The sequence below is a fragment of the Malus sylvestris genome, chromosome 8, assembly GCF_916048215.2.
Source record: "Malus sylvestris chromosome 8, drMalSylv7.2, whole genome shotgun sequence".
Taxonomy (NCBI): domain Eukaryota; kingdom Viridiplantae; phylum Streptophyta; class Magnoliopsida; order Rosales; family Rosaceae; genus Malus; species Malus sylvestris.
Window position 1 is genome coordinate 6,111,076 of NC_062267.1, and position 25,134 is coordinate 6,136,209.

The window sequence follows — 25,134 nt, forward strand, 5'->3', positions numbered from 1 at the left end:
AGAAAACTAAGACCAGGTTTAGTTTTTCCTGCAAGTACTCGTGTGATGTTAAGGAGGACTCTGTAGTTAAAATGCCTCAATCGCCTTATAAACAGAGAGATGGAGTACTGTATGTTTAGATGGCAATATATAGCCAATGATGGGTAAAATAACCCCTCTAATTGGTGTATTGTTTGTCCTTTTTATTTTCTTTTCGGGTGGTGTTATATATCCATACATTCTTTTTTACCTGCCACACATACTTTTCAATTTTCGACCGTCAGATCGAATGAATTAAAGATGGTCAGAGGACAAAAGGAAACAGAGAGGATAATATGTTTTTGTGGTGTTTTGTTTCTTTCCAATTGATGTAGTTTTTGAATTAGTTTGGTTGGTGTTCTGTTTCTTTTCGACATTCCATAAAGTCCCCTAGCATTGATTTTTATCATGATGTTGGAATAATATGTCGGTCGTTGTCAAATTCAGTAGGATTTTATTTCATGTAATTATTTTCAATTACAAAAATGTCTTTCGTTTGAGTTTTGAATCACATTCTAATTATTAAAGGGATGGAAGGAGTAATTTTTAGGGAATTTTAATGAAAAGCTCCTGGCATTGTTTACTTTAACGAAAAATAATTTTTTCACATTAAAAAGTCAATCTTAGTACTATTCATTTTACCTTTTATTTTATCTTTTTCGTTAAAACTCAAAGTTATAAATTAGAGAGAATTTCAGTCAAACCCCTTAAAAGCATCGTTTCAAAGGAAAAAACAAAACTAGATATGGATATTGGTACACCTAACTCTTTTTTCACTACGTATGTATGAGTATTTTTTATAGTTTGATTATTTTAAGTGTTTTTCGCTTAATTGGTCAACGGAGGTATAAGACTAATTAAATATTTAATACATTAACAATAGAGATAAATTTTTCAATAATGCTGGAAACACTGTTCAATAGATCAAGTGTCATAATACAAATAGTTGTATATTTTTTCACGTATTCAACTGATTGTATTATGACACTTGATGTACCTAACAATATTTCTAGCACGTTGAAAATTTTCTCAACATACACGTACTACTCATCCGTCCTTGCCCCATTTTTAAATTAAAAAAAAAACAACTATATGGAGACTTATTGGTGCCAAATATTGTCCTTTAGCATGAGAAAGGATAATTTTCAAGTATGATTTTGTAAAAGTGTACTCTCCATATATTTTCTACCACCTTATATTTTTTGCATAATTTTTATGATATTAACATGAAAATTGACATTAAATTGTAAAGTGACAAAAAATCTAAAGTTTCATTTTAAAAGAGCTCCCATTGCATATCTCTAAGATAAATATGAATTGAGTCGCAAATCATGCTGGTCTCGTGGCCCCTTGAAATTCATATCAAAATCGCAGCCATGGCCCATGAGAACTCATCAGTCATCTTTCTTTATCATATTCATTGTCTTTAGCCTTCATTAATCTTTCACTGATGACTATCAGAATTAAAAAATGTGGACAGAAATATATTTTCTGAATCTTTTGTTTTGTCCATCTTTGTTTTAGGTCATAAAAAGCCACCTGATGAGAATCTGAAATTGAAATATTTGTATGAGCGATGACTTCATCTACTATACAAGGTTAATTAAATCACTCGAGCTACTAACCTTCAGAGTAGCATATATCTTGGTTACTTTCAACGTGAGATTTTTTAATGTGTCAGAAACACAGTTCGGTACATTAAGTGTTATAGTATAAATGGTAACACCATGTGTAATAATTAATATAAGTGGTTAGATATTTGAAAAAAAAAAAAAATTCAACCGTTTGTATCATGATACTTAATGTATTAGACCATGTTTCTAGCACTCTTAAAATTTATCACTTTCAACATATAGTTTTCTGTTTGGCCAACAAACACATAATTGTGGTATATTTTAATGCTTTTTGTCAAATGAAAGGGCAAATACATAACTTGCAAGCATCACCTGCAGTAGTGACTGAACCCAGATCCCATCCCGTTTTATTCATTTGGTCTTATTGACCGTTTGCCGCTACATAAACCCTAAAAAGCATAACAAACTATCTCATCCTCCCATATAAATATTCTCCTTCACACTTCACATACTCTCCATATTTTCACACCAAAAATTAGAAGCCAAACCAAAAGTATGAGCAACGACAAGGTCGAATACTCCACAGCCAACGTGCCCTTCTCATGGGAAAACAAGCCCGGCGTCTCCAAGCTCTCACACAAACAAACACACAGAGACAGAAAAGACTACTTGCCACCACCACCTTGCCCTTACGAGCCTTCTTCCAAGCTTTCTTTCCATGACTTTCAGCTCCCTCTTCCTCCCTGCACGTTTCAGCAGCCGCTTTCGCGAAGCTCCTCCTCGAAAGCTCTCCGGGATGACCCTTTTCTAGTGGCCTTCCAAGAGTGCACCAAGCCCGGACCCAAGGACAAGGGCAAGACGTCGTCCTTGCCACGTAAGTATGGTGTTCGATCTGGATTTGGGAGGTGGTTTGGTTTTGGTTTCTCGTGTAAGCGTTCGAGTAGTGTGAGGGATGATAGTTTGGTTAGGGTTTCTCGGCTTCCATATCATAAAGACAGATCGCTTTGACTGGTTTTTCAGCTTGGTATATGTAATTTGGATTGTCTCATCATATATAGCTTGTTTTGAAATGATGATGACCTTATATTTTTCTTTGCTATTTGTCCAAAGCGTTAATAATTTTGTATTTATGAAAGTACGATATTCATTGATGATATGAGAGAATACGTAGAAAAAAGATATAATATTTTTAAGTGGGGTTTCAGTAAATTTCACCGAAATTTTCAATCCAATAGAAGGAAAAAATGCATCCCCAAACCAAAAAATTACTTAGAAATACTAATCCTCTAAAAGGAGATCCACAATTAGGTCCCGCGGTTCTTCATTTCCTCACAACAACCAATGTGAGATTTGTGCCATTAAGATCATAACAAAAATATTCATACAAATTCGGGTGAATTGGATTTAAGACTGTGCGCGATATGGGCAGCTGGTAACGACAAATTCATTTAAGCCCGAACAGGCCTCTTATTAGGTCATCTCCAACCGAAGGGTTAAGAAGGCCAAAGGGCCGAAAATAGCCCAAAAAGGGTCTCCAACCGAAGGCCAGACCAAATGGCTCGTGGGCCCCACTAGACAAAAAAGGGCCAACCGGCCGGCCCACTTTTTGATTTATTTATTTTTTACAGTTTGTTTTTATAGTTTTTATTTTTTATTTTTTTATACAAAATTTGTTGTAGTTGTTTTTACGGTTTGTTTAAGTTGTAGTTTTTAAATTTAAATAATAATTATGTTTGACCCTATGGCCTTTTGGCCCTTAGTTGGAGACGATTTTTTTTTACAGTGCTATGTTTGGCCTATGGCTCTCTGGCCCCTCGGTTGGAAATGGTAAGAAATATGATTATGCACTATTCATTAAAATATTAATTTCTTGGAGGACCATAGGGCTAAAACGAGCCTTTTGGCCAGTCTTCGGTTAGAGATTGCCTTACAATCCCTGTATTGCAACTTCGTTTAAAGGGAAAAATATTTAGATAAAGAAATGAGCGGGTCAACATCTGGCCCGAAATGACGCGAACCGCATCGCATCATAAGTTCTTTTAAAATAACTGAAAACATTTTGATGATAATATTTCGGATAAAGTACAAAAAACTACCTTAACTATTGGTCTCATGACACTTTCATACCTCATATTTTTAAAATGACAATGTCATACCTCATTTTACGAATTTGTGCCAATGTCATACCTCCGTCAGTTTTTCTGTTAATTTCTCAGTTAAATGCTAACGTGACTTGATTCGGGACCCACTTTCTATTAAAAAATTAATAAAATATTATTAAAAACTAAAGAAAAGGGTAAATTACATAGTAGCCCCTCATGTTTAAGATCTATTACAACCTCATACAACGTCTTTAAAACATTTCACTTTCATACATCATGTACCATTTTATTTCAAAATAATACATCCGTTAGATTTTCCGTCCATTAATTTGTTAAATGCTGACGTGGCTGCCACGTGGTAAAAATAATAATTTTTTATACATTAAAAATATTATAATATTAACCCAATTAAAAAAAACAAACATACAAACCCGAACCCAGATCCTCTTTCTTCCCCCTCTCCTCTCTGCAAGTCCCATTTACAAAATCCCTTCCCATTATCCCTCACCCCACCCCCCAGCGACCTCCCCGCAAGCGACCCACATCCCTATCCCTAACCTAGAACCCAAAAACCTGCAAGAAGTGAGGAAAAAAAAAAGCCCTAATTCGTTCCCCCCAAAACCTGCAACAACAAGAAGAAGAAGAGGGAGAAAAAAAAAAGAAAAAAAAACCCCAGCTACGGGAAGGTCGCCGGGGGGGGGGGGAGAGGGTTCTGGGCTTCTTCTTCTTCTTCTTTTTGTTTTTTGCGGGTGGGGGACGAACTGGGTTTGGGGTTTTCTTTTTTTTCTTCTTCCTCCCTCTTCTTCTTCTTCTTTTTGTTGCTGTAGACATGTGGGTCGCTTGGGGGGGGGGGATGAGGTCGCTAGGGGGGTGGGTGAGGGATAGTGGGAAAGGATTTTGTAAATGAGAGTTGCAGAGATGAGAGGGGGAAGAAAGGGGATCTGGGTTCGGGTTTTTTTTGTTTTTTTGTTTTTTTTTTTAAATTGGGTTTATATTATAATATTTTTAATGTATAAATTTTTTTTTTTTTTACCACGTGACAGCCACGTCAACATTTAACAAATTAATGGACAGAAAATCTAACTGAGCTATTATTTTGAAATAAAATGGTACATGATGTATGAAAGTGAAATGTTTTAAAGACGTTGTATGAGGTTGTAATAGATGTCACAACCCGTCCTAAGATTTTTATCGGAATGTGTGAAAAGACGGAATACCCTCGGACGTGGAATGATATGTGTGTGTGATATGTTTTGGTTTAATTATTTTGGGGTTAGGGAGTATGGTTGAACACACACACATAAGCTCACTCTCTCTCTTCTCTCGTGGACTCTATCTCTCTCCTCTCGATTTTCTGCTTCACATGCACTGTGCACGTACGGACAAGCTAAGAACCTTCCATTTCTTCACGGATCGACGTGGTTGAGACCACCATTGCACTCCTGGAGACCCCACGATCACGTTGGTACCCATTTTAGGTAATGATTCCTTCGAAAACCCTAGTTTTTCATAATCCTCGAATTAGGCACTGTTCATGCACACCTAAATATGGAGGTTTTTGAGAATTTGAAGCTTGTAGGAAGCTTGGTGAGGTCCCAAGGGAGCTCGGAGTGCTTCGTTTTAATGAATTGGACGTTGGGATCGTGAGAATGAAGTTTGGCCGATTTTCTTCGAATTTTTCCGGTGAGATTCCGTGATCTTTAGAGCTTTAAATTAGTTTGTTGATGTTCTACAAGTTGAGGGCTTCATTTTGGTATAAATTGCACAAAAATTGGTTGAAAAACGAACGAGAAATCCGAGTTTAAAAATTTCCCAGTTTTCCGGCGATCGGAGCTTCGCCGGAGTATCAAGGTTGAAGACGAAGGAATATTCCATCAAGTTTGACGAAATATTCCGACGCCGTTGGTTAATTTTAACGGCGTCCGTTAGAATTTAACGGAATATTCCAAGGAATATTCCTGACGCCGTTACTGTTCCGTCGCACGTGCCAAGCACGTGGCGGCGCGTGGGAGGTCCAAAATTAATTCTAAAAATTTGTCGACGTTCGTGACGTCGAGTAGGCCACTGTGGTATATTCATATACCCAAATTGAGCACCGTATGAGAATTTATTGAGAATTGTTGGTTATATGCTTTAAATAACGTTTATTTAGTATTCACCGCGACGACCCATGCGGCGGCGCGTGGCCAATGGCCGCCAATGTTATTTTTATCATGTGTTTAAGGTTCTAGGTTCAGTTTTGTTAATTGATGGACGTAAATTGAGTAATTGAACCTAAGTTGAGTACGATTCGTGGTTAGGCGAAACGTGAATTGACGATCCGACCGTTGGATAGTCACCAAACTTTGATACGTTGTAATACGTAATATTTGAGGATTATAGGAACTTATGGATTGGGAATCCGAGTTACGGATCTTCCGGAATTGGAGTTGTAAGTTCATAAAATAGAATGTTAACCGTCACTTGGTTTTGGAAATTGACGGAGATCCGACCGTGGGATGGTAATGAAATTTTAGGAAGTTGTCCTAGAGGTATATTGTGGACCTTTGGAAGTATGGATTTGAAATCTGAGTTGCAGATCTTCCGGATCGAACTGCGTAGTGACGTGTGGTATATAAGTTATATATTCTATCGATATGAATTTTGAGATTGGATTTGATTATTGTTTTAGGCGCCGATCGTCATGACGCCTTGACATATTGTGCTATGGAGTTGTTGGGCAAACTTCTGGTGAGTGGGCAGTTTTGATTTCGTATTACCTATATACAACTGTTTTTCCCATAAAATACGTTTATGTGAAAATTATGAATTTATTTGCCATGCATGCAATTGTTGAGATATTTAGTTTGATAATTGATGCATATATATGTGAATTGACGCGGTGGACGCACATGTGGGTTTTATTATTATTCAACTGAGTTATTTTATATGAATTGCATTGAAAGCTCATAAGTTGCACCTAGGTGTTAGTGCTTATATTAGTATTCACCACACCGCACGATCGTCTTGGATCCAAGTAGGTGGATGTCGTACAGACCATGTGAGGGTTCTGACATTCTAGTCGTACAGATCACTAGATGTGATTCCGACTAGTGGGTGACCTTAGTTATACGCGCTGATGATTGATGAGAGAAACACTAGAGCATATTTATACACCTGTCATCGTACAGACTACTATATGTAGTTCCGAGTGACATGCAGAGTTGGACCGTACAGGTCACCGAGGTGACTCCGGTTGGATTGGATGTTGAGCTTTGGAATCAGCCGTACAGGACCATTGTAGGGTCTCCAGTTGATTTATCACTTCACCTGATTGATATTGATGCATTATGATTATATTTTGGACATGACATATCATTATTGAGATATTATGTTGATGGACGTGAGCTGAGTTTTGTTGATGTGTATGTATATATGTTTATATACTATTTTCTGGGAAAGTATACAGGTTTTACGGTGAGGGGTTAGAAATGTTTTAAATGTAATGTTTTGGAAAATCTTTGGTTTTACTGACCCACTCAATTTTGTTTTTCGCCCCTCCAGGTTCAAGTTAGCAGAGTTTTGGCGGCCACGAGGAATCCAACGGTGTTCTGACAGAATTCACAAAAGTAGGATTCACCCTCGGGAGTTATATCTTAGAAATTGTATCTTTAAAGCTTCCGGACTGTGTAAATGGTTACGTCACTCTCATGTGACGGCCAGCATGCCCTCCTTCGGGATGGGGTGTGTCAATAGACCTCCAACCTGAGTGGCTACTATGTAATTTACCCTAAAAAATCATTTAATATTTTTTAAAATAATAAAGAAAAGTTTTTAAAAAAATAATAAATAACAAAAAAACCAAACAAAACTTCCCCATGTGCACCCTCTCTCTTCTCCCCCATCTTCATCTCCCTTCCTCTTCCTCCCTCTTCTTATTCTTCTTTTTGTTGCTGTAGGCATGTGGGTCGCTTGGGGGGGGGGGATGAGGTCGCTGGGGGGGGGGTGGGTGAGGGATAGTGGGAAGGGATTTTGTAAATGAGAGTTGCAGAGAGGAGAGGGGGAAGAAAGGGGATCTGGGTTCGGGTTTTTTTGTTTTTTTGTTTTTTTAAATTGGGTTTATATTATAATATTTTTAATGTATAAATTTTTTTTTTACCACGTGACAGCCACGTCAACATTTAACAAATTAATGGACAGAAAATCTAACTGAGCTATTATTTTGAAATAAAATGGTACATGATGTATGAAAGTGAAATGTTTTAAAGACGTTGTATGAGGTTGTAATAGACCTCAAACCTGAGGGGCTACTATGTAATTTACCCTAAAAAAATCATTTAATATTTTTTAAAATAATAAAGAAAAGTTTTAAAAAAAATAATAAATAACAAAAAAACCAAACAAAACTTCCCCCTGTGCGCCCTCTCTCATCTCCCTCATCTTCATCTCCCTTCTTCTTCTTCCTACCTGCTGGAACCAGAAAAAAAAATAATTTGTCCCTCCCCCCCCCCACGCCCTCTCTCTTCTTCCCCATCTTCATTTTCTTTCATCTTTTTCCCCCTATCTGCTACAATCCAGAAAAAAGAAAGAAAAAAAAACCACAAAACCTATCTTCATCTTCCCCGAACCCCCCTTCCCTGCAACTCATCCCTTTCTTCCCCCTCCTGTCTTCCCTAAACCCTCCGCACCCGCCAAGCCGATTTCGTGGGTGGAGAACCTGAGCGCGGAGAAAGGAGGGAATATGTGTGGATTTAAGGAGTGTGGTGTGTAGAGGAGGGAAGAGGGTGGGCGCAGGGGAAGACAATTGGTTTTTTTTTTTTTTTCTGGGTTGCAATAGATAGGGGAAAAAGAGGAAAGAAGATGAAGATGGGGGAGAAGACAGAGGGGGTGGAGAACAAAATTTAAAAAAAAATCAAAGTGCCACATAAGCTTTTAAATTTAAATTTTTTGTTTAAAATTTGACATCTTTATAAGGATGATCTCAAAAATATAATTTTCTTTCTAATTGAAAAAAATTAAAGCGGAAAATCAAATTTATTGAGTTGCCCTCGCACAGTCGCTCTCGCGCACACCCACCCACCCATTCTCTCCCCCTTCTCCCGTCACCGCCCTCTCTCAGTCTCTCTCTTCTCATCCTATCTCAGCTTCTTCATCCGCCATTGAAAGTTTCAATTGGACATCCCCTTCCTCACAGCCCGATCCTCCGCACTCAGATCTTTCACTGTACAGCCGCCGTTGGATTGATTCGTTGCAGGTCTGTCGGTAAGCTTCGGTTTTCCTGATTTTCTTTTTTTTTTTCTAGTTTATTTGACCGCTAAAATCTCTTAACTGTGACCGTTTATGGTGTGATTTGGTTGCTGGGTTTATAGACTAATAGCTTTAAACTATGCATGGAAATATCGTAAAATTACCCGTTTTTATTTGGGGTTTTGTTTGGAATTGTATTTGTTACTGCTAGTATGATAGCAAGCAACAATGAAACTCGTATTTGAATTTTGAATAGGGTTCATGTCCATGAGGTAATGTAGTTTTTAAAGGGAAGGATAAGGATGAATTCAAGCATTGCTTTTTTTCGAATTCTTGTTATTTATCGATTTGGAATTTTATGGGTGAAATGCCTTTGCGCACTACAGAGAATCGAAAGTTATTTGAGCTCTGGTATTAATAACTATTGTCTACCGATTTGAACAGCTGCGGGAAAATTGCATATTGTTAAACCCCTTAGTATGGATGAGAAAATGTAGTTTCATATAAATGAGAAAATGTAATTTACTTGGAAGGGTTGGAAGATGCTTGTTTGTACCATATTTAGGGTTTCTGTATTTAGATCTCGTATAAATACTCAGGGGACTCAAATGTAATTATGTAATAAATAAATGGGCAAATATGTAATAAATGAGGAGCCCTTATTCTGTAAAAGGACTCCTCACTCTCCTCATTAGAGGTTTAGGCCATGGGAAGAGAGAAAACATCTCAGAGAGGGTAAACACAGAAAATAGACTAGAGAGCACACTGCCTCTAGCCTTCTTGTATATTCACCATTTAGAGTGAAACAATATCAACATCAGTGTGGACGTAGCCCAAACATTGGGGTGAACCACGATACATCTTGTGTTCTTTATTTTCTTGCAGATTCACGTCGGATTTACGTTGGTCCAAGACCCCTCAGGTTTTGTGCATCAACAATGCTAATAAATATTGGTAAAATGTCTTTGTGCAGATTACAGACAAGCAAACATTATCAAAACTTTGCGTTTGAGCTGCAAAGATAGATTCATTCAATCATTAGCATAAGAAAGCAGCTCCTGTGATCTGTGCATCAGATCACACGAACAAGGACAAAGAAAAAAGGCAGGCTACTAGCAAGACCAAAAGGACAAAAATGTCCTCTTCAGCGGGGAATCAGGTGAGGGCGTCCCATATACTCATCAAGCATCAGGGTTCGAGAAGAAAGGCGTCATGGAAGGATCCTGAAGGTCAGATCATCAGGAACACCACCCAAGACTCTGCCGTCTCTCAACTCAAGGCCCTACGCGATGAAATTCTTTCTGGAAAGGCCAAGTTTGACGATGTCGCCTCTCGCTACTCGGATTGCAGCTCTGCCAAACGTGGTGGCGATCTCGGTTAGCACTTCACAAAGTTCATAATTAGGGTTTAGGTTTACATTTGTGTTTTGACATTAGATACTTAACCAAAGAACTAAATAAGGGAAACAACATGTTGAAAATCCAAAACAGAAAAATTGTGCACAAAACTGCTTCTGTATAACAAATATCTGAAATATGAGCTGCTTTTGTTTACTTGATTTTCATATTTGGCAAGAAGCATAATTTGATTGGCCGCAAATAGTTGCAATAAAAAAGCTTTAGCTATCCGACAACTAATCTAGGTCCGAACAACTTTCCAAACTGCAATATAGCTTAAATTGACCTGAAACTATGAAGAAGCAATGCCTAAAGTAACCGTCCAAAAGCTTTTGCCACCCCATAAAACTTCCATGTCTCTACTTTAAAATCATCATAAGTCCTATTATTCCTTCCAACCTGAACACCCAAAAAAACCCATCACCTCCCGGTTCCATGACACCCTTGACTTTTTTCTCCTCCCAAAAAGTCCTTCTCCCTTCACAAAAAAGATTTGTGCAAGCTGTTAGAGTTACCCAACATTTTACTATTTTAGTATATGTTTTTTTTAATTCATTTTTATTGGTTAAACTTCAACTTCAGCAAATAAATGTCATTCACCTCTTGCATGTCATTCACTTAATTAGAAATGGATTAAAAGGGATTTTTATTTTTATTTTTTTTGAAGTAACGTATCCATGTGGGTAGAGGAAGATGTGATTATGAGGCAGAGGCTAAGGGCAAAAGGGGTAGGAAGACTTGGAAAGAGACTTTTAAGAAAAAACTTGGAGTAATTGAAGCTAACGGAAGACTTGGTGCAAAACCGAGTGTAGTGATGTTCTAGGATTCATACAACCGACCCAACTTAGTTAGATAAGATTTTGTTGTTGTTGTTTGTAACTAATCAATGTGGGTTTGTACTAGTGATATTTCCTTTCTCACCTAATTTGCTAATTTTCTGACTTGCTCGGAATGGAGGGGGGAGTAATTCCTAAAAGTCTATGTTCACATGAGAAGTTTGACTTTGATTCCTCAAATACACCTTGTTTTGATAAGTTTTGGTAAATGAATATAACTTGACAGTAATGCCTCATCCTAAATAAGATTCGTTACTAATTATATGGTATGGATTATTGTTGAAATGTATGTTAAATTGTTGTTGCAGGTCCCTTTGGCCGGAACCAGATGCAGAAACCTTTTGAAGAAGCAACATTTGCGCTCAAGGTTGGTGAGATGAGCGACATTGTGGATACGGATAGTGGAGTCCATATCATCATGAGAACTGGATGAGCACCAAAAGTGAAAGTTATTGACATTTTAGTAAGTTATTGATATTTGAGTGAATCCAAGTATCTTTTGAAACACAATTGTTCCTTGATATTAATGTTGCCTATGACCGATTACTCTTATTGGATGGAGTGATGTTGAATTGTTGGCGTTTGAGTACCTAAATATGGATTGTATTAAGTGATGTTGACTCGTTGGCATTTGAGTACCTAAACATGGATTTGAGCATCGTTTCTGATACATATTATTCTGGGATGTCAGGGTTGTGCTTTCGATTTGCTATTAAAGGTCTTGCTTGTCTCTGTATTCAGAATCTAATGTTATTCTTATGCTGGAGTTGATAAGTTTGCTGCAAAGTTATTTGCACTCCTGTCCTGCAGCCTCGCATAAATGCGGAAAGTGCAAGAAGGGAAGACAAATGATGCTCTTTTTAACTGATACAAGTACCATTAGTGGCGTGTTTACCTGGGGTGAGATGAGAGAAATTTTTCATTATGACCGGAACATGGGGTTACACCATATGTGTTTATACAAGTGGTGGAAAATTTTATTTTCTAGGTTATTAACTTTTTAACACACATATCTCATCATTTGTATAGTGACACGTGGTGTACCATCCAATGTACCAGTCACACTGAAAAATTTCTCATGGGATGAAATGAAAGGGAATCATTCCCCAATGGAAAGGATTCTAGTGTTTACTTGCCATTTTGGGGAATGAATGCATTGTGAGGTCCACTTAAAATTACGAATTCAATACCAAAATGCGAAGGAATTGATTATTGAGATTGGTAATCCCACTCTAGGTGAAAGCCTCCATCCGAAATCATACTTTCCTACCCAAAAATGCCCTTAAAACGCTTCAGCACCCAGCCCTCATAGACGATAAAAGGAAAAAGATGCTAAGCTGAAAAATATATAGGGGATGAATAGAAGTTACATCATCTGAACTAAGAAGATGCATAGTGATACTCTTACTCCGAAGATAACCAGACATTTCGAACTAGATTAATGTTGTAAAGAACTCGCCTCGGGGTGTGCCTAGGGCGCCCTTGAGGCTGGGAGGTGAGGCAAACGCCTCTGTTTTGCTGGAGTAGGCGAAATGCTTCGCCGGAGACGCAGAGGCGGAGGAGGCGCGCCTTAAGGCTAAAAACCATCCAAACCCAAAACGACGCCGTTTAGGTAAGGATTTTTAGTTTTAAACATCCTCTTTATACCATACATTCGATCGCCTTTGTCTGCGCCTTCTTCGCCTTCTTGCTTCTTCTCTTGTGAGCCAAACTTGCTTCTTCTCCTGTGCGCCAGAAGCCCAGAACAAGTCGCCACGCCGCCACTTGGAGCAACATCGGTCGCCACGCCGCCGTCACCCCAACACCGTCAGCCCAGCGCCGTCAGCAAGATCCCAAAGGTTAGGGTTTTTGAAAATCTGAAAAAGTTAGGGATTTAGTTTTCTGGGGTAGGTTTTCAGGTTAGGATAGGTTTAGAAAATGAATATGAAGTTGAACAGGTTTATCTATTCAGCTATGAGGCACCAGCCGCACCATACGTGCAATGCACTAGTGGGTTAATAAATAGAGGGGCATTAGATAGGTTACAGGTATTAGTTGGTACTGGTAGGCATTAGATAGAAAACAAAAAGGGTTAATAAATAGAGGGCTTAATAAATAGATAGAAAAGTAACTGAGTACTTTTAGTTAAGGTTTGTCACGATAATGTTAATTAATTGAATACTTTGTTGGTATATATATTAATAAATTGTTGGTTCATTAATTGTATGCATGCATCGAATGTTTATTGTTTAGGGCATTGAAGAATATGGCTTCTTCTTCTAAAAAGGATTTTGCTTGGCAATGGAAAAAAGATTTGGATCCTGTCACCAAGCACTTTTATTGTGTTTTTGTAACCACAAATGCACGGGTTCAATTTCTAGATTTAAACATCACTTGGGTGATGTAAGTTCGGGAGGAATGATAAGTTGTAAAAAAGTCCCACCCAATGTGAAGGAAGAATGCTTTGCTAATGTTATGGGAACTAAAGAAAAGAGGAAAGCTAGCCATGAGTTGTGTCGTGGTGGTGGAGAAGAAAGTGAAAGTGTCGATATGGGCACAACAAGGACACAATATGTAAGTAGTGGGAGTGGGAGTGTGAGTGCCACACATTCACAACAAACTGGTTCTTTTCTACCACCTAGGTCAAGGAAACCACTTGATAGGTATGTTACATCGGAAGCTCGTCAAGGCACATTGAATACACCTTTCAAAAAAGAGGAAAGAAGACAAGCATCCCGAGCACTTGCGTGATGGTTCTACACTAGTGCCATTCCACTCAATGCGGCAAACAATGAACATTATGTTAATGCAATGAAATTGGTATCCAATTTTGGTCCCGGCTTTAATGCTCCTACAGCCATGAATATAGAACTTGGATGCTCAAAGAAGCAGTTGAGGATGTACAAACTACGATGAAAGAACATCAAAAGGCTTGGAAGAGATATGGATGCACTATTATGTAGGATGGATGGTCGGATGGCAAAAGTAGGTGTTTAATCAACTTTCTTGTCAATAGCTCGCAAGGTATTTGGTTCTTGAAATCAATTGATGCATCGGCCTCTATTAAGAATAGAGATTTATTGTATGGCTATTTGGATGATGTTATTCAAGAAGTTGGGGAGGAGAATGTGGTTCAAGTTATATCCGACAATGCTTCGAACTATAAGAATGCCGGGGTAAAACTTATGGAGAGGAAAGAGAAGGTGTGGTGGACTCCATGTGCGGCTCATTGCATTGATTTGATGCTAGAAGATATTTCTAAGATGGCATGGTTTGATGACACTCTAAAATGTGCTAGGTGTATTTCAAAGTATCTATATGGGCATCAATGGGTACTAGCTTTGATGAGAAAATAGACCAACAATTCAGAAATTTTTCGTCCGGCGGTCACTAGGTTTGCCACTTCTTTCCTTACACTACAAAGCTTACAAAAGCAAAAGGAAAATCTTGTTGCTTTGTTTGCCTCTCAAGAATGGTCGGAAAATACCTATGCAAAATCCCGTGAAGCAAAGTTGGCTAAGCATCATGTGTTACATGATCGTGAGTTTTGGGGTCGAGTTTCCTTTTGCATTAAGGGTGTTCTTTCTCTTGTTTGTGTTTTGAGAAAGGTTGATTCGGAGGAAAGACCTCCCATAGGTTTTATATATAAGTTGATGGATGCCGCAAAAGAGAAAATTGCGAGCAATTTTAACAAAGTGGAGAAAAAATATATGCCTATTTGGAGAAAGATAGATCGTAGATGGGACGATCAACTTCATCAACCATTACATGCGGCGGGCTATTACTTAAACCCATAATTTCGATATGAGGATGATTTCTTAGCTATTGATGAAGTGCTAAATGGGTTGTTTGCTTGCATGGATATGATGCTTGGGAAAGGGAAAGAACGTGAAGAGGCCGATTGTCAATTGGATTTATATAATGATAAGCGTGGTCCATTTGCGGATTCTATGGCTATGCAAATTATGAAAAAGCGAACACCAAGTAAGATTTAATTAGTCAATTGTTAATATTTTTTGTCATTAACCCTTAAATTACTTATCTTACTAATATTGTTTTTTTCAGCGGCTTGGTGGGAGCGCTTTGGGCATAAAACACCCGAGTTAAGGAAGTTTGATGTCTGAGTTCTAAGCCTTACTTGTAGTGCGTCGGGATGTGAGAGGAATTGGAGCACATTTTCAATGGTAAGTAAATATATTATTAGTATCTTAAGTGTCATTTTGCTTAAAAAGATTAGACTTGAGTAATAAAATTGATTTATTTGTAGATTCATACAAAAAGAAGGAATAAGCTTGAACAAAAAAGGCTTAATGCTTTAGCCTATGTCAAGTATAATTTGGCTTTACAATAGAGAAGTAAGAAAATGAGGGAGAAGTATGATCCTATTTGTGGAAGAAATTACCTCCGATGATGAATGGATAACGGAGATAGAAGATCCCGTTCTTCCCGAAGATCCTACATGGCTTGAGAATGAGTTATTGTATAATGTTGAGGCCGTAAAAAATGTGTCACCCCCGATTTATGAAGGTGGCCTATACATTCGAGAGTCTAGAGAGTCTTCTCCTCCTCCTCCTCGTGAGCCTACTCCTCCTCGCGAGCCTACTCAACCTCGGGGTCCTATTACATACAAAAGAAAATAAGGTAATGAAGAATCCTCAAGTCGAAGAAATGTGGAGTATGATTCGGAAGAATCTTTTGATGACATACCCTACAAGGTCATCTAGAGTTGGCAATGAAGAGGATGATGCCTTTTATTTAGATGAAGAGGATTTGGATGATTGATTGATATCTTTGTTTGTATTTTGATTTCTATAAAGAGGATTTGGATGAATGATTGTTTTCTTTGTTTGTATTACCTTTTGAATGATGAATTTGGATGATATTACCTTTGAATGGTGAATTTGGATGATATTATCTTTTGAATGACTATGGATTTGAATGAAAAATTGAGAATGGACGTTGATTTTACATACTATTATTTTTATACAATCATATGTATAATATATAAAACACATATATATAATAAAAATTAAATCCCGTGAGGCTTTCCCTCACTCCTCACGGCTAGGCAGGGCTTCGCCTCGGACGCCTTGCCCACGCCTCACGCTTTTAATACATTGAACTAGATGCACCTAATTATGGCCAAACTATACCTTAGTTCGTCCTTAAGGGTTGGCCGTAGCAAGTGGGAAATCTTTTATACATGGGACCACCTTCGGCCAACCATAAACAATTAATGATGATGAGAACATAGCCGCGCTCACATGAATTCCCGAATCTGAAGATCCATTCCCTTGAAATCTAACACGCACCAACAGCGGAGTAGGTAGCAGAAAGGAAGGAGAGGAAAGAAGGAAAAGAAAAAAAAAACAAAGGACAAAGGAGGGGAAAAAAACAAAAAAAAAAACAAAAAAAACAAAAAACAAAAGAAAGAGGAGATGAGTGATCATTCAGTCCAAAAGATCTCTCCACCATCTCACCATTATCACCACCACCACCACCATCTTTGACACCCCCACCTCCCACCACCGATTTCACCATTACATCCTTCGCCACTATCGATCTCGCCACCATGGCCACTACTTCTATCACTATATCTTTCACCACCATCGCACTCGCCACTGTGATCACCACCTCCACCATTGCTACAATTGACATCACCCCACTGTCTCACCATGACCACCACCTCCTGCACCGCCACCATCGCCACCATTGCCACCACCACCATATTACCCATCGTCCATCACCACCTCCAAATTACCCTCACAATGGCCACCACCACCACCTCCACCACCTCAGTCACCATCATCCCTGCCACCTCTCAACCACCATTTTCACAACCATTGTTAACATAACCATCCTCTGGCACCATCGCAACCGTTGCCACTACTACTACCACCACCATTCCCTTCACCATTACTCTTTTACCCTGCTATTGTCACCATTTATATCTTAACACTACTAACACCCTTGTGGACCATAATTTTCTAGAGCTGGAGTAAGACGAATCATAATATGTATACCTTAAAAGTCTAGTCATGGACTCCACAACTTCGATCAGATTGAGCTGCACAAATGGACCAGTGATGCCACCATCATCCAGTGTTCCGGAAAGGTAGGTGAAGTTCGTTGACTTCGCTGAGATTGACCTTTCTTGTTCCTCAAGACATAGAAACTTGATCCGATTGGGAATCAAATTAGTTTCCTATATTTTCGGAGATTCTTATAGGAAATGACATGCGCCACAAGTAATCACACTCCTAAGAGGATGCAATATCTATTCCTAGATATCCTCTTGGATTCTCTCAGTTTAATATAGATTCCATATCTTAAAAGATCTCTCTCGACTAGTATAAATACACCTTTCTAGGGTTCATCTCTAGTGATCGCATACTCTATTCTCTTGCCCAATGAAGTCTCATATATTGCTTACTAACTTGACCGTCGGACAGCCTTTGGCCGGTACCCCATCGGTGCCAAGGTTGTCTTACGTGTGTTTACTCTTTTACAAGCTGTCGAGTTTGTGCATCTCATCTACACACGGTGGTGTGCAAATTTGGTTCCAACAACTTTTATTGTCACCACTACTACCACCATTGCTAACAACACCACTCTTGTCTCAACCACTACCACCACCACCACCACCACCATTACAACCAAACATGAATTTTTATTTTGACATTTAGATATTAGTACCAGACGAATTTCAACGTTTTAAGTCTCAAAAATAAATCTCAAATAAAACTACCAAACGCATTCTCAAATCATAAAAGCGCAGATTCATATTGTTGTTCTCATTTTTTATGGGTAAATTTACCTAATGTTGCATACCACTCGGACTGAATATGGATTCATAAAAGACCTCCCAAATAAGAAGGGTTATTAGAGCAATGCATTGGTTGGGTTGTCTGAAATTAAGAGCTTGCAACGTCTCTAGACTGAGTGACTATTGGTGTTAGCAATGCGAATCATGAATACTCTTAATTATATAAGGTGGTGGCCTTTCGTTTTCTTCCTACAAAAAAGTCTCTCTCCCTCCCTTTAAATTGGAATGGGAAACCCAAGAGCTCAAACTTATTATAAATTTGCAGATAGTAGTAGCTAGAGAGTACTGCATCTGCAATTCTGCATGCATATGCACCCTGTATTTGCAGATAGTAATCGTTGCCAGTGCGAGAAACAATCATATATACCAGAAGAACTCTTAAGTACGTAGTTAATGGATCGTGATGGGGAGACTACAGTGAAGATGGAAGGAGTTGCCGGTAGAAGCTTGATCGATTTGGTCTTCTTTTGGTCTCTTTGGGATGTTCTCAGTAGAGATCTTTACAAACACCAGGTTTGTTTTCACTTTTCACTTTGACTGACTAGTTATATATGGATATTTATATAGGGCCGGTTTAGGGTTTCACTAGTATTAATTAAATAGAGGGTTTAAAATCAACTTGTACCGCATCAAGTTCTGCCAAACTGTATACAGACGGAATGGTGCCCCTGGAATTGTTAGTCATGGATGAAGCTGCTCAGCTTAAAGAATGCGAATCAGCAATTCTGTTACAACTACCAGGTCTTCGCCATGCTATTCTCATGGGAGGTGAGAGGCAACTCCCTGCATTGGTTGAAAGCAAGGTTTGAGTTTTATCCTTCTTACATGCTCTTTTGGTTTTTCAGATTATTAATTAGAAGCATATACATATTTTATCCTAGCAACTGAGTATATTTGATCAATGAACTATTAGATCTCTGAGAAGGCTGAATTTGGAAGAAGTTTGTTCCACAGACTTGTACTGTTAGGACACGAGAAGCACCTGCTCAATGTCCAGTATACGATGCATCCTTCAATCAGCTTGTTTCTGAAAAGGGAATTTTACGACAATCAGATATTAGATGGTCCAAATCTCAATGAAATGAGCTACAAGAAGTGCTTCCTTGATGAAAAAATTTAAGGATCCTACTCATTTATAATTATAGCAAATGGGAAAGAAGAATTTGTTCGTGGGCATAGTCAGAAAAACATGGTTGAGGTTGCTGTGGTTCATGAAATAGTTTCTAGCCTTTACAAAGGTTATTATTGTTGTAAGCTAGTTGATTATGTTCTTAATTTTTCTTGTAATATATATATGCTGCTTGAAACATTCTTGTGGTATACTACTCTTTAGTTGTCTTAATTTTTTCTTGTTCACGACAGAATTTACTCGAACCAAAAAGATGGTTAGTGTTGGGGTGATATCACCTTACAAGGCTCAAGTTAATGCAATTCAAGATAGAGTCAAAGAATACAGTGATGTTTCAGCTGGCTCAGACTTCTCCATAAGTGTGTGATCTGTTGATGGATTCCAAGGTGAAGAGGATGTGATAATTATATCCACTGTCAGATGTAATAGAAAGGGCTCTGTGGGATTCCTCTCCAATCGGCAACGAGCCAATGTACTTCTTTGACGAAGTGCAGCTCAGTTGTAGTATGTCTTAGTAATCGGTGGTTTAAAAGTTAATTACTCGTTCTTGTGTCCGTAGGTATTGTCTTTGGATACCGGGGCATGGATCGACCTTGATTAACAGTAACTCAATTTGGAAGAAGCTAGTTCTTGACGCGAAGAAACAATAACGTTTTTTTAATGCCGATGAGGAAAAGAAGTTGGCTCAGGCTATTGCAGAAGCCCTGCTGGAACTTGACCAATTACATATTCCACTTGATCCAGATTCTTTGTTGTTCAAAAATGCAAAATGGAAGGTAATGCTGCAACTTTTGACTTCTGCTCAACTGTTATATAAGTATGAAGTCAACGGTCTGCTGTATCTCATTTGGAGTGTAGACGTTATGCAGCAGAATTCAGTTTTTATCCAGGTTATGAAGATTTGGGAAATCCTTCCACTTTCTGACATTCCTACACTTGCAAAGTCCCTTGACACCATTTTTAGAGCTATACAGTCGATAAGATGAACCATTGCAAGCACATATGTGTTAATGGGTACGTATAGTCCTTTTAACTTTTTATTCCTCCGAATTTGGCAAAGAAAAACTCAGTTGTAAAGTATAGAGTTGTTCACAAATAATCCTTCTTTTTGTTGCTGGATTAATGCTACAGGGTCAATGCTGTTCCGAATATATGGCCAGCAGATTCATGCAGTTGCGATGAAGCTGACCAATCGAGTTCCTTTCAAGACCATTATCTTCACTCAGAGTGACTGATCGGACAGCTGAAACATCAACTAAAACTTACAGGTGTGTGCTCCATTTACTTCACATATTAGCAAGACCGATTACTATATGTAATTAATGATAAACAAAACTCTCTATTTTGGTTTCATTGATGGTTGTAATTTAAGTACTAACTGTTTTTTATTTTAGGAACTGAGTTAAGTTGCAGAGTGACAAGGTGGTAATTAAGATTTCTAGTTGGTGACTAAAAGAGGTATATTATTCATCACTTGATTCGTGAAGATCATCGTCATTGCCTGATGTAAAAGAGTAGAATTTTACATTGATATCTTTCATCGCTGGATTCATCATAATTTTTCAGTACTCCTCCGGCCCTTAAGTTAAAATGTCGGGTGAAATATTAATTGGTATACAAATCATTAATTGACACAATATGTACTAGTACAGGGAGCAGAAAACAATGGCCAATTCGAAACTCTCAAGATTATCGCCCAGTGGCACAAGTAGAACTAGTAGCAGCAGAGCAGCAGGATTCTCAATTATGTTAATCAGCAGCATTCATGTACTGATCACAGTGGCCATGAAGACATGTAGATGAAGCTAGACCTGTAAACGGGTCGGGTTTATTGGGTTTGGGTTGGGTTCAACCCGACCCATTAAGTTAACGGATCATCCAAACTCAACCCGTTAACCTAACGGGTCACCCGAACCCGACCCGTTAACAATTATTTTTATTTTTTATTTTTGCATAGAGTTTATATTTTGTTGTTAAGACTTTATTGAAATTACTAAAACATCCTCAACTAACGGGTGTTAACGGGTCTAACGGGTTGACCCAAAGTGACCCGTTATTTAACGGGTTGTTAACAGATTCACCTGTTAACGACCCGACCAGTTAAGCATCCACCTAAATACTAATATTAACTGGTCGGATCCAAAATGCCAGGTCTAGATGAAGCTATCAACCAAGTCTCGAAATCCATATACCATTTTTTCAGGACAGATCCAAATTGAAACCGGAAATCCCTAATCACAACCTGTATGGATTGAAATTGTTCCTTGGTTTTAGGCATACACATTTTATTCTCATTTTCTTCTTATTATTTATCTTTTGTCTTTATTTTTAATCAGGTCTGATAATTTACCTCAAGTGACTTCATTTCTCACTTCCAAGTTCCAATAGAGCTGTGATTTTAAAAATGAAAAAGCACTTCAATCAGAAGAAAAGGAAAAAGCACTTCAATCATAAAGCTTTGTTTCTTTCTCTGTAGCCTGTACACTAGCGTCTTGGTCAAGTTGTCCCCTACTTGATTGCTAAGCAAAATATTTAAGTACGTACTTAAACAAAAAGGAGAACTAAGCTAATTGATGCCATTGACTTCATCACTAGTCCTTAAACTCAAGTCACTGCGAATATCATCCGAAGATCGATCAGTTTGTACGTAATGGATCGTCAGAAGGAGAGTAATAAGTTGAACAACTATGGAGTTGCAGCAGCTCGACTCTTAATCAATATCGTCTTCTCTAGGTCACTTGAGGATGTTCTCAATGCACATCTTTACCGAAATCAGGTTAATTTGTACTGTGTCTATTGACAGGGCTTCTAATTTCTTTCCTATTCGATCATGTACTTGTCAGTAGTATTGTAAAATTACAACATCAGTTTTCCTTTCATTTCGTCAACTTGCAGGTGACAAAAATTCCTGAGACATTTTCTACCGTGACGAGTTACATGAAATCTTTCATTCCTTCACTTGTTGAGGAAACACATGCTGATCTACTCTCAAGCATGATGAATCTATCACAGGCCCCTACTCTCGAAATTCTGACTGTTCAAACTTCGAAGAATCATGGACCTCCTAAAGCGTCGTTTTATGATGTTACTTGTGTAGGAACATACGTGCCACAGGTTATAGATCTTATTGCCTTAACTGATTTAAACCAAAATGCGTTGATCATTTGAACGGGCCCAGAATTTCCTATCTCATTGCATATGTTCATCAAAGTAGAGACAGTAATCTCTCAGTACTCTCGTCAAAGAATATCGATACAGGAAGATACACGCATATTAAGAGCAAGACAGATACACTTTTTGCAGTCCATCTCATGAACATGACAACAACTGTTCTCGTATGGAAAGCTTTGAACTCAAAAGGGGCAAATACAAGTTTAACTAAAAACTTGCTGCAACCGCAAGCCAATTCATCACAAGTATTTTTACTGGGCTCTCTCTACTTTAACATCTTTTACGAATTAACCCATTTTCATGCTTTTGCAATACTGATGTGATGACCTACTCTGATTGGATTGCTGACTATGTTTAGTTTGTAAATCTGTAACAGAAATAGTCTATTCCCCGATAAAGTGTGTATGTTTTTCTCCACATGGTTAACCTCACTAATGTTTTGTCTTTGTCTCTTACAGGGTAGAATTCTTGTTCAATTTGCTTTGACAACGAAAAATGCTACCTATCTGCTACATTTCGTGCAATGTGCTCTGATCTAAATGATTCCCAAAAAGCTGCAGTTTTGAATTGTATCAGTTTAAGTAAATGCAACCACCGTAATACCATAAAACTAATATGGGGACCTCCTGGAACTGGAAAAACGAAGACAGTTGGTACGTCACTCTTTGCCATGGTTAAATTGAAGTGCAGAACATTAACATGTGCTCCAACCAATATTGCTGTGTTAGAAGTAACAGCACGCGTGCTGAGATTGGTAAATCAGTCACTTGATTATGGTAAGTACGGGCTTGGGGATGTAATTCTATTTAGGAATGAGGAGAGGATGAAGATTCATGATCATGATGACCTTGTTGATGTATTTCTTGATTATCGTACTAAAATTCTGGCCGAGTGTTTTGCCCCTTTGAGTGGATGGAAACATCGGTTAGCATCAATGATTTATTTACTTGAGGATCCAAATGATTGATTAATATGTTGCACTGTCTCGAGCACTTCTAAATTGTACACAAAAGGAATGAAACCGGTAGAAATATTGATGGTTGATGAAGCTGCTCAGCTTAAAGAATGTGAATCGTTAATTCCTTTGCAACTCCCTGGTCTTTGCCATGCTATTCTCATTGGAGATGAAAGGCAACTCCCCGCTATGGTGAAAAGCAAGGTCTTCATTTCGTCCTCTCCTCTGTGTTTTTCAGGTTTTTGAATACACACACACACACACAAACACACCCACACACACATTATCTAACAGTTTAGTACATAAACTTGTTAGATCTCCGAGAAGGCTGTATTTGGGAGAAGTTTGTTTGAAAGACTTGTACAGTTGGGATGCTACTGGTTTATTAATATAGCCAATGGAAAAGAAGAATTTGATCGCGGGAGTAGCCAGAAAAATATGGCTGAGGTTGCTGTGGTCTATGAGAAAGTTGCAAGCCTATACAGAGGTACATTTTATTGCAAGTCAGTAGATTTTATGGTTATGAGTTCTTGAAGGTTCTTCTGTGCGTAATTTTTATATCTGGATCGCAGAGTTCACTCGCACAAAGAAGAAGGTTAGTGTCGGAGTAATATCACCTTACAAAGCTCAGGTTGATGCAATTCAAGCGAGGGTCAGAAAATGCAGTGCAAATTCTGGAACTAGTGACTTTGCCCTAAGTGTGCGATCTGTTACCGGGAAGTTGATCCTGCGGAGTTCCTTTCAAAACCGTTATCTTCTCTCAGTCTAACAGAAGAGCCACAGACATCATCAAGTAGTTATAGATGAGCTTAAAGCCAAGGCAGTGATTAAGCACTTAAGCTTGCTTAGTTGATGATGCATGAATAATTAGAAAACACCGAGGCTAAAACCTCACACCTAATACTAGGTGGTTCATATTACTTGCTGTAATATTTGATTGATCACTGCAACTACTAAGGTAAACGTTTGGTGAGATTATAATAATATCTACTCCACTTATCCCACTACAACCGACACCGTTAAAATTTGGCCGAAATGGATGCTTGTTCATCAATTAAGCTAATGTAAATGGTAACAACGGTAATTGCTCCTTTCATATTACTGATTGCCCTAATCACTAGCTTGATTAAAGTCATCAACCATCTATATTTTATGACACTTCTTCCTATTCAATAATTAGTGACCTCATTAAAAACCATCGTAGCTAAGTTACAACTTAGAAGAGTGTAACCCTTGTTGAGATTATTGATATCACGTTGGACTCTCTAATGCTGGCTCGTTAAAATCTTTCTAGGAACCTAATCAAATGAAAAAAAAGAGAGTGAAACAGCATACTTTATGGTTGCTCCCCCTGATAATTGCATGTTTCTAAATTCAGCTCAGCACACTCGATATCCCACACCAATTTTTGGAAGGTAGACTTTGACTAGGGTCGGGTAAAAATGTCCATGCACTACGGTACCATTGAAACATATTTGTTAAACTTCAATTTCATGATTTTCTGAAGCTCATGTGAGTAGATGAATTTCAATGATATGTTGATCGTTATGTTACCTTTGATACAATGTATTAAGTAAATGCATGTACCGTAGTCAATTTTTTTTTTTACACTTTGACCTGAGTTATATATACAATACAATTAAACAACATTAAATTTTATTTATTTTATTTTATTTTATTTTTTATACATGACAGTTCTTAATTTGCTAGCTTTACGAAGGACACAAGTCTTAGATAGGACATGTTCTATTAGGAGTAGGCCTGAACCCATTTCGTTATGGTTCGGTATGCTTGAAAGTACCAAATTAGTACCGAACCTATTGGGTTTGGTTCTGTTCCATATGAAGACAAGTCCAATTCGGTTTTAGGCCCTTCAGTTTCAAAGCCTATTTTTATTTAAAAAAAAATAGTTTTGGGCTTT

General features: G+C 38.1%; 1 protein-coding gene and 3 pseudogenes across 2 annotated transcripts; all 4 read left to right on the forward strand.

Annotated features, from left to right (window-relative positions):
* Positions 1-8,487: 8,487 nt before the first annotated feature.
* LOC126633371 (peptidyl-prolyl cis-trans isomerase Pin1-like) lies at positions 8,488-11,838 on the forward strand. 2 transcript variants are annotated; one of them, XM_050303949.1, is made up of 3 exons: positions 8,488-8,935; positions 9,894-10,296; positions 11,462-11,838. In XM_050303949.1, exons 2-3 carry the CDS (start codon positions 10,056-10,058, stop codon positions 11,584-11,586), a joined length of 366 nt encoding a protein of 121 aa, XP_050159906.1. In that variant the 5' UTR covers positions 8,488-8,935; positions 9,894-10,055; the 3' UTR covers positions 11,587-11,838. The 2 variants fall into 2 exon arrangements, with proteins under 2 accessions (XP_050159906.1, XP_050159907.1); XM_050303950.1 differs by having other exon boundaries at positions 8,488-8,927.
* A 922-nt stretch (positions 11,839-12,760) lies between these two features.
* LOC126633372 (uncharacterized) lies at positions 12,761-15,316 on the forward strand (annotated as a pseudogene).
* LOC126632649 (uncharacterized) lies at positions 14,990-16,058 on the forward strand (annotated as a pseudogene).
* A 1,763-nt stretch (positions 16,059-17,821) lies between these two features.
* Positions 17,822-24,212, forward strand: LOC126631160 (uncharacterized; annotated as a pseudogene).
* The last annotated feature ends 922 nt before the right edge of the window (positions 24,213-25,134 follow it).